General features: G+C 53.7%; 1 protein-coding gene across 2 annotated transcripts in view; it reads right to left on the bottom strand.

Moving 5' to 3' along the window:
• Positions 1-5,566: 5,566 nt before the first annotated feature.
• The window catches only part of MRPL9 (mitochondrial ribosomal protein L9), a 68,263-nt gene continuing 57,432 nt past the window's right edge, over positions 5,567-16,397 (bottom strand). The window contains exons 4-7 of one of the 2 annotated variants that reach the window (XM_069768278.1): positions 10,692-10,745; positions 10,274-10,375; positions 6,390-6,473; positions 5,567-6,082 (exon numbers count right to left, since the gene is read on the bottom strand). In XM_069768278.1, the coding sequence (XP_069624379.1) occupies positions 5,900-6,082; positions 6,390-6,473; positions 10,274-10,375; positions 10,692-10,745 (423 nt within the window). In that variant the 3' untranslated portion in view covers positions 5,567-5,899. The remainder of the gene's footprint in view (positions 6,083-6,389; positions 6,474-10,273; positions 10,376-10,691; positions 10,746-16,397) is intronic. The other variant, XM_069768287.1, reaches the window with a different exon arrangement.

Genomic DNA, 16,397 nt, shown 5'->3' with positions numbered 1-16,397 from the left:
CACCTACGGTCGTCTGACGGCGCCTAGAACCCCCGGCCCCACCCTCACACCTGCGGTCGTCTGACGGCGCCTAGAACCCCCGGCCCCACCCTCACACCTACGGTCGTCTGACGGCGCCTAGAACCCCCGGCCCCACCCTCACACCTACGGTCGTCTGACGGCGCCTAGAACCCCCGGCCCCACCCTCACACCTACGGTCGTCTGACGGCGCCTAGAACCCCCGGCCCCACCCTCACACCTGCGGTCGTCTGACGGCGCCTAGAACCCCCGGCCCCACCCTCACACCTGCGGTCGTCTGACGGCGCCTAGAACCCCCGGCCCCACCCTCACATCTACGGTCGTCTGACGGCGCCTAGAACCCCCGGCCCCACCCTCACACCTACGGTCGTCTGACGGCGCCTAGAACCCCCGGCCCCACCCTCACACCTACGGTCGTCTGACGGCGCCTAGAACCCCCGGCCCCACCCTCACACCTGCGGTCGTCTGACGGCGCCTAGAACCCCCGGCCCCACCCTCACACCTGCGGTCGTCTGACGGCGCCTAGAACCCCCGGCCCCACCCTCACATCTACGGTTGTCTGACGGCGCCTAGAACCCCCGGCCCCACCCTCACACCTGCGGTCGTCTGACGGCACCTAGAACCCCCGGCCTCACCCTCACACCTGCGGTCGTCTGACGGCGCCTAGAACCCCCGGCCCCACCCTCACACCTGCGGTCGTCTGACGGCGCCTAGAACCCCCGGCCCCACCCTCACACCTACGGTCGTCTGACGGCGCCTAGAACCCCCGGCCCCACCCTCACACCTGCGGTCGTCTGACGGCGCCTAGAACCCCCGGCCCCACCCTCACACCTACGGTCGTCTGACGGCGCCTAGAACCCCCGGCCCCACCCTCACACCTACGGTCGTCTGACGGCGCCTAGAACCCCCGGCCCCACCCTCACACCTACGGTCGTCTGACGGCGCCTAGAACCCCCGGCCCCACCCTCACACCTGCGGTCGTCTGACGGCGCCTAGAACCCCCGGCCCCACCCTCACACCTGCGGTCGTCTGACGGCGCCTAGAACCCCCGGCCCCACCCTCACATCTACGGTCGTCTGACGGCGCCTAGAACCCCCGGCCCCACCCTCACACCTACGGTCGTCTGACGGCGCCTAGAACCCCCGGCCCCACCCTCACACCTACGGTCGTCTGACGGCGCCTAGAACCCCCGGCCCCACCCTCACACCTGCGGTCGTCTGACGGCGCCTAGAACCCCCGGCCCCACCCTCACACCTGCGGTCGTCTGACGGCGCCTAGAACCCCCGGCCCCACCCTCACATCTACGGTTGTCTGACGGCGCCTAGAACCCCCGGCCCCACCCTCACACCTGCGGTCGTCTGACGGCACCTAGAACCCCCGGCCTCACCCTCACACCTGCGGTCGTCTGACGGCGCCTAGAACCCCCGGCCCCACCCTCACACCTGCGGTCGTCTGACGGCGCCTAGAACCCCCGGCCCCACCCTCACACCTGCGGTCGTCTGACGGCGCCTAGAACCCCCGGCCCCACCCTCACACCTACGGTCGTCTGACGGCGCCTAGAACCCCCGGCCCCACCCTCACACCTGCGGTCGTCTGACGGCGCCTAGAACCCCCGGCCCCACCCTCACACCTGCGGTCGTCTGACGGCGCCTAGAACCCCCGGCCCCACCCTCACATCTACGGTCGTCTGACGGCGCCTAGAACCCCCGGCCCCACCCTCACACCTACGGTCGTCTGACGGCGCCTAGAACCCCCGGCCCCACCCTCACACCTACGGTCGTCTGACGGCGCCTAGAACCCCCGGCCCCACCCTCACACCTGCGGTCGTCTGACGGCGCCTAGAACCCCCGGCCCCACCCTCACACCTGCGGTCGTCTGACGGCGCCTAGAACCCCCGGCCCCACCCTCACATCTACGGTTGTCTGACGGCGCCTAGAACCCCCGGCCCCACCCTCACACCTACGGTCGTCTGACGGCGCCTAGAACCCCCGGCCCCACCCTCACACCTGCGGTCGTCTGACGGCGCCTAGAACCCCCGGCCCCACCCTCACACCTGCGGTCGTCTGACGGCGCCTAGAACCCCCGGCCCCACCCTCACACCTACGGTCGTCTGACGGCGCCTAGAACCCCCGGCCCCACCCTCACACCTGCGGTCGTCTGACGGCGCCTAGAACCCCCGGCCCCACCCTCACACCTGCGGTCGTCTGACGGCGCCTAGAACCCCCGGCCCCACCCTCACATCTACGGTCGTCTGACGGCGCCTAGAACCCCCGGCCCCACCCTCACACCTACGGTCGTCTGACGGCGCCTAGAACCCCCGGCCCCACCCTCACACCTACGGTCGTCTGACGGCGCCTAGAACCCCCGGCCCCACCCTCACACCTGCGGTCGTCTGACGGCGCCTAGAACCCCCGGCCCCACCCTCACACCTGCGGTCGTCTGACGGCGCCTAGAACCCCCGGCCCCACCCTCACATCTACGGTTGTCTGACGGCGCCTAGAACCCCCGGCCCCACCCTCACACCTGCGGTCGTCTGACGGCACCTAGAACCCCCGGCCTCACCCTCACACCTGCGGTCGTCTGACGGCGCCTAGAACCCCCGGCCCCACCCTCACACCTGCGGTCGTCTGACGGCGCCTAGAACCCCCGGCCCCACCCTCACACCTGCGGTCGTCTGACGGCGCCTAGAACCCCCGGCCCCACCCTCACACCTACCTTATGAAGGGATTGCCTGTTAGGCAGTCCATGCATGTGTTGAGGCTGTTGAACAGCCATGGCGACGCTCTATTAGCTCACAAGCGTGTTTCCCATCACTAGTGAGGGTGACGTGCTGTGACCTGGGTACAGAGTGGTGGCGGGTAAAGGAACAAACATAATGAACTTCACTGGCAGCACTAAGCTCCTGGGCCCCCAGAGTGCGCCATGTGAAAGACAGACACCACCCATGAATACAGAACCGCCAACAGGGCGGACGGGACATGTGGACCTGCGGGTTCCTGCTCTGGAGAACAAACTTCTGCTGGTACCATGTGAAGTACGTGCAGACAGAGCAAGGAGCGGGTACTGTGGGCTGCTGCTTCCTGTGTGCAGGCCTCAGACACTCCGCCGGGAGCTCTGCTCCAATAGGCCTCCCCAGAGCAGGCGTGACAGGCGGCAAAGATGGAGGGGACAGAGCACCGCAGCGGAACACTGTCACACCCCTCTCTGTCCTTGGGGCGAGATGCCCCAATATATACTGGGGGACGGCCATGGAGGGGAGCCCTGCTCCACAGTGAGGATGATCGGGGTCCGAGTGACCAAAGAGCTGCAATCCTATGTGACAGCGCGGATCGGCCGGGCCCACGGACAGCTGGCAGCTCCCCCGACATCCACAGACTGCGGAGAGATGCTCTGCGGCATGTACGAATTGGAGCGATGCTCTGCAGACCTCTTTCCTGTTCTGTAGGCTGCGCTGTCACCACACAGCGGCTGCGCAGCAGATAAGGGAGCAGCTGGCGCCCCCTGCAGGCCATTACATGCCGGGAGGGTACACGGAGTCTGCGCAGCACAGAATCCCCGCGCCCCACAGCCGCTTTCATATCACCGCGGGCGGGCGAGCAATGAGCGCCGGCTCCTGGCACAGTGCACACCCAGCAGACTATGGCAGAGCCTGACATCCCCTGCAGACTATCGCACCGCCGGAGCGCAGAGCCTGACATGCCCTGCAGACTATCGCACCACCGGGAGCGCAGAGCCTGAAATCCCCTGCAGACTATCGCACCGCCGGAGCGCAGAGCCTGACATCCCCTGCAGACTATCGCACCACCGGGAGCGCAGAGCCTGACATCCCCTGCAGACTATCGCACCGCCGGAGCGCAGAGCCTGACATCCCCTGCAGACTATCGCACCGCCAGAGCCTGACATCCCCTGCAGACTATCGCACCACCGGGAGCGCAGAGCCTGAAATCCCCTGCAGACAATCGCACCGCCGGAGCACAGAGCCTGACATCCCCTGCAGACTATCGCACCACCGGGAGCGCAGAGCCTGACATCCCCTGCAGACTATCGCACCACCGGAAGCGCAGAGCCTGACATCCCCTGCAGACTATCGCACCGCCGGAGCGCAGAGCCTGACATCCCCTGCAGACTCGCACCGCCAGAGCCTGAAATTCCCTGCAGACTATCGCACCGCCGGAGCGCAGAGCCTGACATCCCCTGCAGACTATTACACCACCAAGAGCGCAAAGGGTGACATCCCCTGCAGGCTATCACACATAATGTACACCTAGTAGTCGTCCTCAGTGTAATACACACGCCGTGGTCCTCCACACAGTATAATGAACCCTCCTCCACATGGTATAATTTGCTCCACAGTCCTCCATATTGCACTTTTCATAGTATAATGCACCCCAGTCCTTCATATAGTATATTGCAGCTCCCATTGTGATTCACAGAGTATAATGCAGCGTCGAGTACACATAGTACAATACTCCCCACAGCCCTTTAGAGTATAATGCAGCCCCCCATATAGTACATACAGTATAATACATAGCCTATAGCCTTTGATAGAATATAATGTGCAGCCCCATAGATTGTAATACACTCCCCAAAATTCTTTTATAGAGTATAATGCAGCCCCATATAGTACAGTCTAATGCACTCCCCATAGTCCTCAACAGAGTATAATGCAGCCCCCAGAGTACACATGGTATAATAGTATAATGCTGCCCCGTATAGTATACAGTATAATATATAGCCTATAGTCCATGATATACAGTATATTCTGTACAGCACCCATATAGTATAATGCACTCCCCATAATCTTTGACAGCGTATAATGCAGCCCCCCACAGAGTATAATGCAGCTCCATAGTCCTCCACTATTATGGCCACCACGTATTCACCGATTTAAAAATAAATGAATACTCCCCTTTACTCGTTCCCCCACTCCGGTCTCTTCAGCATGTTTGCTTAGCAGCTCCACTGACGTGACGCAGAGGGGGAATGATGGGAGAAGGAGTCACTTCACGCTCTCCCCCCTATCATTGTTTTCATCTGTATCTGCTTCTATGATGCAGAGATGAATGCGGAGGGGGTGGGTCCAGAGCAGTCACTGGCACCAGCCCCCCATACTCACGGGGCCCCACAGCAGAAGCATGGCTATTAGCAGCACACCACTGGCTGGGGGCCCTAGGCAAATGCCTGGGGAAAAAGTTAACCCTGTGTCGGCTGTGATGAGGGAGTTACAGCGGCTCCCCTCCCCCTTTGGGATCTGCTGCCTTGGGAGGCTGGGGGAGACAGCACTTTGTGTTAATAACACTAGAGAGAATGGCAGGTGTCAGGCTGTAGGCAGCACAAAAGGTGTCAAGCTGCGCTGCCTTCTGTACACTAAATGTACAGCTTTCCTGACCATTCATTCTGAGCCGTTGTATGAAACCCCCCCAACCACCGAACGGAAATATTTGTAAACCTCATCCCAGCCCTCCCATAATCTCCCTTCTCGCAGCAATCAGGCTCCGAGTCACCAATTACAATCCGCAGCGTCACATGAGACGTATGACCATAGTACTTCATCCAATATGGAGCCAATTTTATTACAAATGCGGCAGTGTCCACAGAGTCTTCTCCAGGATGGACTCCAGTGTCGTCTGCAGAGTCTTCTCCAAGACAGATTGCTCGACAACAGTGCACAACCCTCCCAGTATCGCCCCCCCAGAGTCTTCTCCAGGACGGACTACTCGACAACGTTGCACAAGCCCCCCAGTATCGCCCCCAGAGTCTTCTACAGGATGGACTGCTCGACAACAGTGCACGACCCTCCCCAGTATCATCGGCAGAGTCTTCTCCAGGACGGACTGCTCGACAATGATGCACGACCCCCCCCCAGTATCCTCCAGCATGTTCAGCTTCTTGTAGATTTGGGGGCAGTGCTGCCCTCTGGTGGTGACTCGCAGATAACGTCGCCCTCTGCTGCCAATCCTGATGTATTCGCCTGCTTGGAGAGCCAGTGCTTGTATCGTTTGGTCCTCGGGTTCATATAGTTCACAACATCCATTGGCATCCTGACTGTGTCTAAGCTGTTCACCTGCAGAGCACAGAGCAGAAAAAAGTCAATGGAACCCAGAAAATCCTGCAAGTAACCTCAAAATGTCACCTCGACATCCCTAAATACAGGACCCTAGTCTACTAGCCAGAGCATCTCTGGAGGACCAGGCCGTGTAATGCCTATTGTCCCTGTGGAGGCGCTGTAGGGAAGATGGAGGTTCTTCCAGCAGCCAGACACCCTGCACTCAATGATACAGACATCAGGCCCATTTTCTTTATGGATCGACTAGTACCATTTTCTTTATGGATCGACTAGTACAGACATGGATAATCGTGCAGGAACTCACCGTTACCTCACACCAGTACTCCCCGAACCTGGTGATGGGCTCATCAGGGATCTTCACAGCGTCTGCCGGAGCCACCACCCCTAACTGGAAAGAAGAGATGCCATCACTGGTCGAAAAGACATAGGTTCCCAACTACATAGCTTACACGTACAGGTCTACCAATATAGCAACCACAGCCTGGGACACAGAACCGAGACACAACGGCCAAGAATACACAGAATAGCCACGTTCAGGAATCCACAAGCTATGTCAAACACGTCCAAGGACTCAAGAGCCAAGTACACCACAGCCAGGGACACACAGACACAAGCCACATCCAGGGATCCATGAGCCAAGTACACCACAGCCAGGAACATACGAGCTAAGTACACCATAGCCAGGAACATATAAACTAAGCACACCATAGCCAGGAACATACAAGCTAATTACACCATAGCTAGGGACATACAGACACAAGCCACGACCAGGAACACACAGACACGAGCCACATCCACCACAGCCAGGAACACACGAGCCAAGTACAGCACAGCCAGAAACATAGGAGGTTAGTATGCCACAGCCAGGAACATAAGAGCTAGGTACGCCACAGCCAGGAACATACGAGCCAAGTACACCACGGCCAGTAACATACGAGCTAAGCACACCATAGCCACGGACACACAGACCTAAGCCACAGCCAGGGACACAAAGACACGAGTCGCATCCAACATGGCCAGGGACACACGAGCCAAGTACACCACAGCCAGTAACATGAGCTAAGCACACCATAGCCAGGGACACAAAGACACGAGTCGCATCCAACATGGCCAGGGACACACGAGCCAAGTACACCACAGCCAGTAACATATGAGCTAAGCACACCATAGCCAGGGACACTCAGACACAAGCCACGGCCAGGGACATACAAGACAAGTACACCACAGCCAGGAGCATGTCAGCTAAGTACACCACAGCCAGGAATATCCAAGCTAAGTACACCACGGCCATCAAGTGGAAAACAGAATATACAACGTGTTATCCTATTAACCCTAACCGCTACACCGGACTACATTTACCCGGTCTGTTTATCAGACCCACAGCACTGGTAACTTTCCCTGTGCTAGGACATGTGGTTCCCTAAACAAGCAGCATACAGCTTCTGATGAAGGTCTATACCCAGATCAAAAACGTTTACCGTAATTGATCACTGTATGCAAAATAAATTGGAACCATTTTTTTTCAACACGATACATTTTGAGTGTCGAGTTATTTTTTAACTTATTTTGATTTTGGGATCGATACCCTACTTGAGCACCTATTCTAATGACTTTTGAGTGCCGTATGCAATCCATTGCATCTAAGCATACCATAGCCAGGGACACACAGACAAGCCACGGCCTGTGACACACAGGCACGAGTCGCGTCCACCACGGCCAGGGACACATGAGCCAAGTATACTACAGCCAGGAACACACGAGCCAATTACACCACAGCCAGGGACATATGAGCTACGCACACCATAGCCAGGGTCACTCAGACACAAGCCATGGCCAGGGACACATAAGGCGAGAACACCACAGCCAGGAACATACGAGCTAAGTACACCCCAGCCAGGAACATACGAGCTTAGTACAGCCAGATGAGGTAGTGAAAGCATGGCACTCATACAAAATAGGTTGGGAGGTGCTCAAGTAGGGCGTTCAGCCCGAAACAGTCCAAAAATAGAAAAGAACTTGGCACTCAAATGCTATTGTGGCTTGAAAAGACAAATTGTTTATTGTGCATCCATAAAGCAAAAAGGTTGAACGTTTTTGGTCCATATCCAGACCTTCATCAGAACAATTTTACTGGTATATTCGTAATTTATCAATATCCTGCAGTTTGCAGATCCAATGGTTTTTAGGTTATTTGGATGCTCAGGAATGTCCTGTGTGTGCCAGCGCAGAACGGTATGCGACCGAGGTCACTGGAGGAAAGCGCCAGGAACATACGAGCTAAGTACACCATAGCCAGAGACATACAGACACAAGCCACGACCAGGAACACACAGACACGAGTCACATCCACCACGACCAGGGACACACGAGCCAAGTACACCAGAGCCGGGAACATACGAGCTAAGAACACAGCCAGGGACACAAGCCACGGCCAGGAACACACAGATATGAGTCACATCCACCATGGCCAGGAACACAGGAACCAAGTACACCACAGCCAGGAACATACAAGCTAAGTACATCATAGCCAGGAACATACGAGCTCAGTACACCATAGCCAGGAACATACGAGCTCAGTACACCATAGCCAGAGACAAACAGACAAGCCACGACCAGGAACACACAGACACGAGTCACATCCACCACAGCCAGGGACACACGAGCCAAGTACACCACAGCCAGAAACATATGAGCTAGCTAAGCATACCATAGCCAAGGACAATCAGACACAAGCCACATCCAGGGACCCATGAGTCAAGTACACCATAGCCAGGAACAGACACCAGTCACATCCACTATGGCCATGTACACATAGGCACGAGTCACATCCACCATGACCAGGGGCACACAAGCCAAGTACACCATAGCTGGGAACATACGAGCTAAGAACACAGCCAGGGACACAAGCCACGGCCAGGAACACACAGATACGAGTCACATCCACCATGGCCAGGAACACAGGAACCAAGTACACCACAGCCAGGAACATACGAGCTAAGTACACCATAGCCAGGAACATACGAGCTCAGTACACCATAGCCAGGAACATACGAACTCAGTACACCATAGCCAGAGACAAACAGACAAGCCACGACCAGGAACACACAGACACGAGTCACATCCACCACAGCCAGGGACACACGAGCCAAGTACACCACAGCCAGAAACATATGAGCTAGCTAAGCATACCATAGCCAAGGACAATCAGACACAAGCCACATCCAGGGACCCATGAGTCAAGTACACCATAGCCAGGAACAGACACCAGTCACATCCACTATGGCCATGTACACATAGGCACGAGTCACATCCACCATGACCAGGGACACACAAGCCAAGTACACCATAGCTGGGAACATACGAGCTAAGAACACAGCCAGGGACACAAGCCACGGCCAGGAACACACAGATACGAGTCACATCCACCATGGCCAGGAACACAGGAACCAAGTACACCACAGCCAGGAACATACGAGCTAAGTACACCATAGCCAGGAACATACGAGCTCAGTACACCATAGCCAGGAACATACGAACTCAGTACACCATAGCCAGAGACAAACAGACAAGCCACGACCAGGAACACACAGACACGAGTCACATCCACCACAGCCAGGGACACACGAGCCAAGTACACCACAGCCAGAAACATATGAGCTAGCTAAGCATACCATAGCCAAGGACACTCAGACACAAGCCACATCCAAGGACCCATGAGTCAAGTACACCATAGCCAGGAAAAGACACCAGTCACATCCACTATGGCCATGTACACATAGGCACGAGTCACATCCACCATGACCAGGGACACACAAGCTAAGTACATCATAGACAGGGATGCACAAAACACAAGTCGCATCCGCCGCAGCCGGGGACACACGGGCCAGGGACCTATGAGTCAAGTACACCACAACAAGGAACATACAAGCTAATCACACCATAACCTGGGAAACACAGATACAAATCACGGCCAGGAAAACAGACACGAGTCGCATCCACCACAGTCAGGGGCACACGAGCCACATACACCACAGCCAGGGACACAGTCTAGTCCACCACGGCCAGGAAAACGTACAGGAGTCACGGTTTCACTCACACACGGAGTGGCACTCAGTGGAAAATTACAGTATATTTAACCAGCATCACAGTGAACAGGAGCCGCCATGACTCCTCCACCTGTATTCTTACGCTTTTCAGCAGATGACGCGTCACAATCTCTTCGTTCAGCTGCCATCTCACGTTCGTCCTCATTTCAACCGTCAGCCTAGATTTCTTCAAATAATTCACAGTCTACATGCGAAAAACAGAAATGATCAGTGACTGCACCCAGATCACACAACATGGTGTGCCTCCATCTCATCAGCCACTAGAAGCCCTGCAATCATGCATCCCCCTCAAGAAGATGCACAGTCACGCAACCCTCTGATGGAGGGGCCACAATCACATGACTCAGAGAGGTCACATGATCCCTAGAGGTCACACGACCCCACGCAAGAGGCCCTAATAACACGAAACTCAAAATCAAATGATCTCTTCAGCACCATCACTGCTTCTCCAGTGGTCACATATAGTAGAGGGAGCAGAGAAGACAATATCATTGCCTCACCATCTCGCCTGTCCACGTCTGCTTCTTGCCACCAAGCTCACCCGCCTGCTGCATCTAGAAAGGACAAACAGAATGGTCAATAGAAGAGTTCTCCCCACAACTATAGCCCTCCCATCACCCGAACCCTTCACCAACACTTCCCACCCATCTATAGCCTTCCCATCACCTGACCCCTCACCAGCACCCCCCACCCATGTATAGCCCACCTGACCCCTCACCAACACCCCCCACCCATGTATAGCCCTTCCATCACTTGACCCCTCACCAACACTCCCCACCCAAGTATAGGCTCCCATAACTTGATCCCGACCCGCCCTCCTACTATAGCCCTCCTGTCACGATAATGTAAAAAATGCCTTGTTCGGAGTAATTTTTCAGAAGGTGCCATGGTTCCAGACACACGCTGTGGGCTCTTTGACCCCCCCTCTCTAACTGCCAGCACAGGCTGAAATTCTAAGCCACTCTTTTCCCCCCTCCCTCAGGAATGTCTTCATTTGCAACTGTGAAACCGAACATAAAGAGAAGCAGTGCATGGCAATTCCTTTGTGTAGTTTAAGACCAAATATATCAAAACAGGATATTCACAGAAATAGGCTGTTCATATTTCCGGAAACCGCAGGGACAGGGCTCCTAACTGGTGGGTTTGGGAATCCCAGCGCTTAGCCGAAAGTGAGAAACGCATTACTGCTTAACTGGGGCTCCTAGCCAAGACGTGTTTCCACTTAAATTAACCTTCAGGACTTGCTGAGCATAGTGATAACTTTTTCTTTCTGCTACGAAGTTCATACGCCAAAATGTGTAAAAATGGCTTCTCATAATGTTAAAGGGACACTGTCACCTGGATTTGGAGGGAACAATCTTCAGCCATGGAGGCGGGGTTTTTGATTCACCCTTTCCTTACCCGCTGGCTGCATGCTGGCTGCAATATTGGATTGAAGTTCAATCTCTGTCCTCCGTAGTACACACCTGCGCAAGGCGCAAGATTGCCTTGCGCGGGCGTGTACTATGGAGGACAGAGAATGAACTTCAATCCAATATTGCAGCCAGCATGCAGCCAGCGGGTAAGGAAAGGGTGAATCAAAAACCCAAAAACCCCGCCTCCATGGCTGAAGATTGTTCCCTCCAAATCCAGGTGACAGTGTCCCTTTAAGGGGACTATTCAGCCTCTGAGTGAGGTCACCACAGGGGGAGTGCTTTGGTTTTGGGCATGGAGATAAGTGAGTGAGACATCAGTCTTCACTAGTCTTTTGTCCCGGGTCTAGCTGAGAGTTGCATCTGTCATGCACTGGGATATATGCCCTTCCACTGAGCCGCATGGTCAGCCATGATATGATAGAACCGTAAGTCGATTTTCTTCTGTTAATCCATTTTTATTTGTAATTGTTTTGTACATATGATACTTGTCTACTTTTATACTATCTTTTTAGACTTTTGTAAACACTGCCTACCTTTTTGGAGTAAAATATATAAAATTACTAGCGTAGTTTCTCCTTGCTCTATAACGTACTGTCACGTCCTCTGTAGTTAATTACGCTACTAATTTGGGTTGGCTCTGGACCCGTTATTAATTAGTAAATCGGAGCTGGTGGCAGCTGATTTGTCCTGCGCGTTTGGGGAACCTGGTAGCGACAGATGGCGTTGATAATTATTGTTCCCGCCTGAGTGGGAGTAGTTATAATCGCCCTCGCTGCAGTCTGCCCATTAGCTAGTACAAAGTAAGGCAGTCTTTCTGGCGACTAATTATCCTAGGTGCAGTACCCTGTCTGACCTGATCGTAAGGGGAGCGCCAGAGAGCTGCAAGTTCCAAACCGTAACTGGGATATAGATAAATCCCCTTCAGAAATGAATTGGGCAACCAAACAACCCCGGTTCCTGACATAATAATGAGAGCGGTGGGGATGATAAAAATATCCTCCCTGTGATTCGTGACACCTCCCATAATCTTCCTAGCTTACCCCCATCTAGATCCCGCTCCAGACCACTTTCAATTAACACCTCTCATCACCTGACCCCTCCTCGGCCCATTCCCATCTAGACCCGTTACATCACCTCTCTCCCTGGCCTAACCCCATCAAGACCCCTTCCATTACCTGACCTATCCCTGGCCCACCCCCATTCCTTCAACTGACCTCTTCTGGCCCACCTCATCTAGAATCCTTCCATCACATGATCTCTCCCTGGCCTACCCCAATCTAGTCCCCTTCCATCACCTGATCTCTCCCTGGCCTACCCCATCTAGACTCCTTCCATCACCTGATCTCTCCCTGGCCCACGCCCATCTAGACCCCATCACCTGATCTCTCCCTGGCCCACCCCATCTAGACCCCTTCCATTACCTGGCCTCTCCCTAGCCCACCTCCATCTAGACCCATTCCATCACCTGATCTCACCCTGGCCCACCCCTATCTGGACCCCTTCCATCACCAGACATCTCCCTGGCCTACCCCCATCTAGACCCCTTCCATCACCTGATCTCTCCCTGACCCACCCCCACCTAGACCTCTTCCACCATCTGACCTCTCCCTAGCCCACCCCTATCTAGAACCCTTCCATCACCTGACCTCTCCCTAGCCCACCCCCATCTAGACCCCTTCCATCACCTGATCAATCCCTGGCCTACCCTCATCTAGACCCCTTCAATCACCTGATCAATCCCTGGCCTACCCTCATCTAGACCACTTCTATAACCTGATCTCTCCCTGGCCTACCCCATCTGGACCCCTTCCATCACCTGACCTTTCCCTGGCCCACCCCCTTTTTCAACTGACCTCTTCTGGCCCACCTCATCTAGAATACTTCAAACAGCTTGGGTAGAAGTAATACGATGTATAATTATGTGCTTAATTCTAATACTCTGGGCAATGAAAAAGACCTAGGTGTATGGGTGGATGACAAACTCATATTCAGTGGCCAGTGTCAGGCAGCTGCTACAAAGGCAAATAAAATAATGGGATGCATTAAAAGAGGCGTAGATGCTCATGAGGAGAACATAATTTTACCTCTATACAAGTCACTAGTTCGACCACACTTAGAATACTGTGCACAGTTCTGGTCTCCGGTGTATAAGAAAGACATAGCTGAACTAGAGCGGGTGCAGAGAAGAGCGACCAAGGTTATTAGAGGACTGGGGGGTCTGCAATACCAATATAGGTTATTACACTTGGGGCTATTTAGTTTGGAAAAACGAAGACTAAGGGGTGATCTTATTTTAATGTATAAATATATGAGGGGACAGTACAAAGACCTTTCTGATGATCTTTTTAATCATAGACCTGAAACAGGGACAAGGGGGCATCCTCTGCGTTTGGAGGAAAAAAGGTTTAAGCATAATAACAGACGCGGATTCTTTCCTGTAAGAGCAGTGAGACTATGGAACTCTCTGCCGTATGATGTTGTAATGAGTGATTCATTACTTAAATTTAAGAGGGGACTTGATACCTTTCTGGAAAAGTATAATGTGACAGGGTATATACACTAGATTCCTTGATAGGGCGTTGATCCAGGGAACTAGTTTGATTGCCGTATGTGGAGTCGGGAAGGAATTTTTTTTCCCCAATGTGGAGCTTAGGCTACGTTCACACTAGCGTTGTGCGCCGCATGCGTCGTTTTTTGCCGAAAATCGGACGCAAGAAAAATGCAACTTGTTGCGTTTTCTTGGTCCGACGCTTGCGGCAAAAAAGACGCATGCGTCGCACAACGCAACTAACAAAAACACATGCGTCCCCCATGTTAAGTATAGGGGCGCATGACGCGTGCGTCGCCGCTGCGTCGCCCGACGCTAACCCGACGCACACTAGCATAACGCTAGTGTGAACGTTACCTTACTCTTTGCCACATGGTTTTTTTTTGCCTCCCTCTGGATCAACATGTTAGGGCATGTTAGGTTAGGCTATGGGTTGAACTAGATGGACTTATAGTCTTCCTTCAACCTTAATAACTATGTAACTATGTATATGTAACCTGACCTCTTCCATTCCATTACCTGGCCTCTCCCTGGCCTACCCCAATCTAGACCACTTCCATCACATGACCTTTTCCAAGCCCACCCCCTATCTAGACCCCTTCCATCACCTGATCTCTCCCTGGCCCACCCCCATCTAGACCCCTTCCATCACCTGACCTCTCTCTAGCCCACCCCCATCTTGACCCTTTCCATCACCTGACCTCTCCCTGGCCCACCTCCATCTAGACCCCTTCTATAACCTGATCTCTCCCTGGCCTACCCCATCTGGACCCCTTCCATCATCTGACCTTTCCCTGGCCCACCCCCTTTTTCAACTGACCTCTTCTGGCCCACCTCATCTAGAATACTTTAATCACCTGACTTATCATTGGCCCACTTCCATCTAGACCCCTTCTGTGAGGGACGAGAGAGACTCCATTTTTGATGGCAGTCTTCCTCAGAAGGGGTGTATACACCTTCTGAGAAAGACTACCATCGAAACGCGCGTCAAGTGGTACGCTGGACGGAACTGAACTCTGGGTATTTATATTTATCTGTGGTTTTTATTTTTGCTGCTATAATTAGTTCCCTTGATCTTTGATATGCATGACACTGTTCCTGATTGCCCTAAGGGGATTATTCCCTTTTTTATACTATTACACATTTTTTTCCTGAGGCCAATCAGGGAGAGAGGAACTCCCAGATACACGTGTGTCATGTATAAAGTATTTTATATCTGTCTTGGGGCTCTTTTGGCTATGAGCACCATGCACTTTACACTGTATTTACCTACATGCAATATTGAACTGTGCCTCAAGCGGATATTAAATTCTTTATCTTGAATACACGTGGTATATTTATACCCAGGATACTGTCATCATATGTTCCGTTCAATGTATGTTTCTTTCCATCCTGTTATTTCAGTTTGCTCTTATCTCCTTAAAACATTTTAAAATTTGTATTTTCAATAAAGACATTATTGATTCTTTACGCTGTGTTGGGGGACTTTTGTTGCTAGTGTAGAGATTTTGTTGTTGATCACAGTCCTCCGTACTTTTGTGGCTATTCGGTTTAGTGCAGTTCCCTGACTGACCTGAGGGTAAGGGGGTGCCAGAGAGCTGTGACTGTGTAAGCTCCGTCACAGATTGGTGACGGCGGGGTGATATCCGTATCCCCTGGTCCTCTCATGTGTGTGGTTTTCCTTACAAGTGGTGGCAGAGCGGTGGGATCAAGATAATAGTGTATGTGGGACCCCTACTCCCAGACACTAATGACTACCAGCGGTAGCTTTTGCTGCTGGGGTCTTAAGATCAGCCTAGCACTAGACTGTCAGAGTGCAAATAACATAAGGTGTGTGGGTACACGGGTCGCAGCTCTGTGTAAGTAACCAAAGGGAGCAAAGATGGCCAGTGGCACCAGATCCCAAACCCAGGCAATGGCCAATGCTATGGTCGATGGAAAGGAGGTGGACGATTGTGATGTTCAAGGCGACGGGGAGTCCCTCCAAGGCTCCCCAAAGAGACTGCCACCCATGCTCAGTTCTGCAGTGGACTGCCCCTCACCTGCCCACCCAAGCCATGCAGGGATAACATGCCCTCCTGCAAGTGGCTATGGTCAGTCTCCAGGCCGAAGACAAAGCCACCTACGCTACTGTCATGGCAGAACATCAGCATGAGCGTGAGGAGCAACAATATGAGCATGATGAACGTCCGTGGGAGCGCAAACACCAGCAACAAATGCTTCAGCTCCAACTCCAGCTGCAG

This window comes from Ranitomeya imitator, chromosome 1, assembly GCF_032444005.1.
Source record: "Ranitomeya imitator isolate aRanImi1 chromosome 1, aRanImi1.pri, whole genome shotgun sequence".
Lineage (NCBI taxonomy): Eukaryota > Metazoa > Chordata > Amphibia > Anura > Dendrobatidae > Ranitomeya > Ranitomeya imitator.
This window is presented reverse-complemented; position numbering and strand designations above follow the sequence as displayed.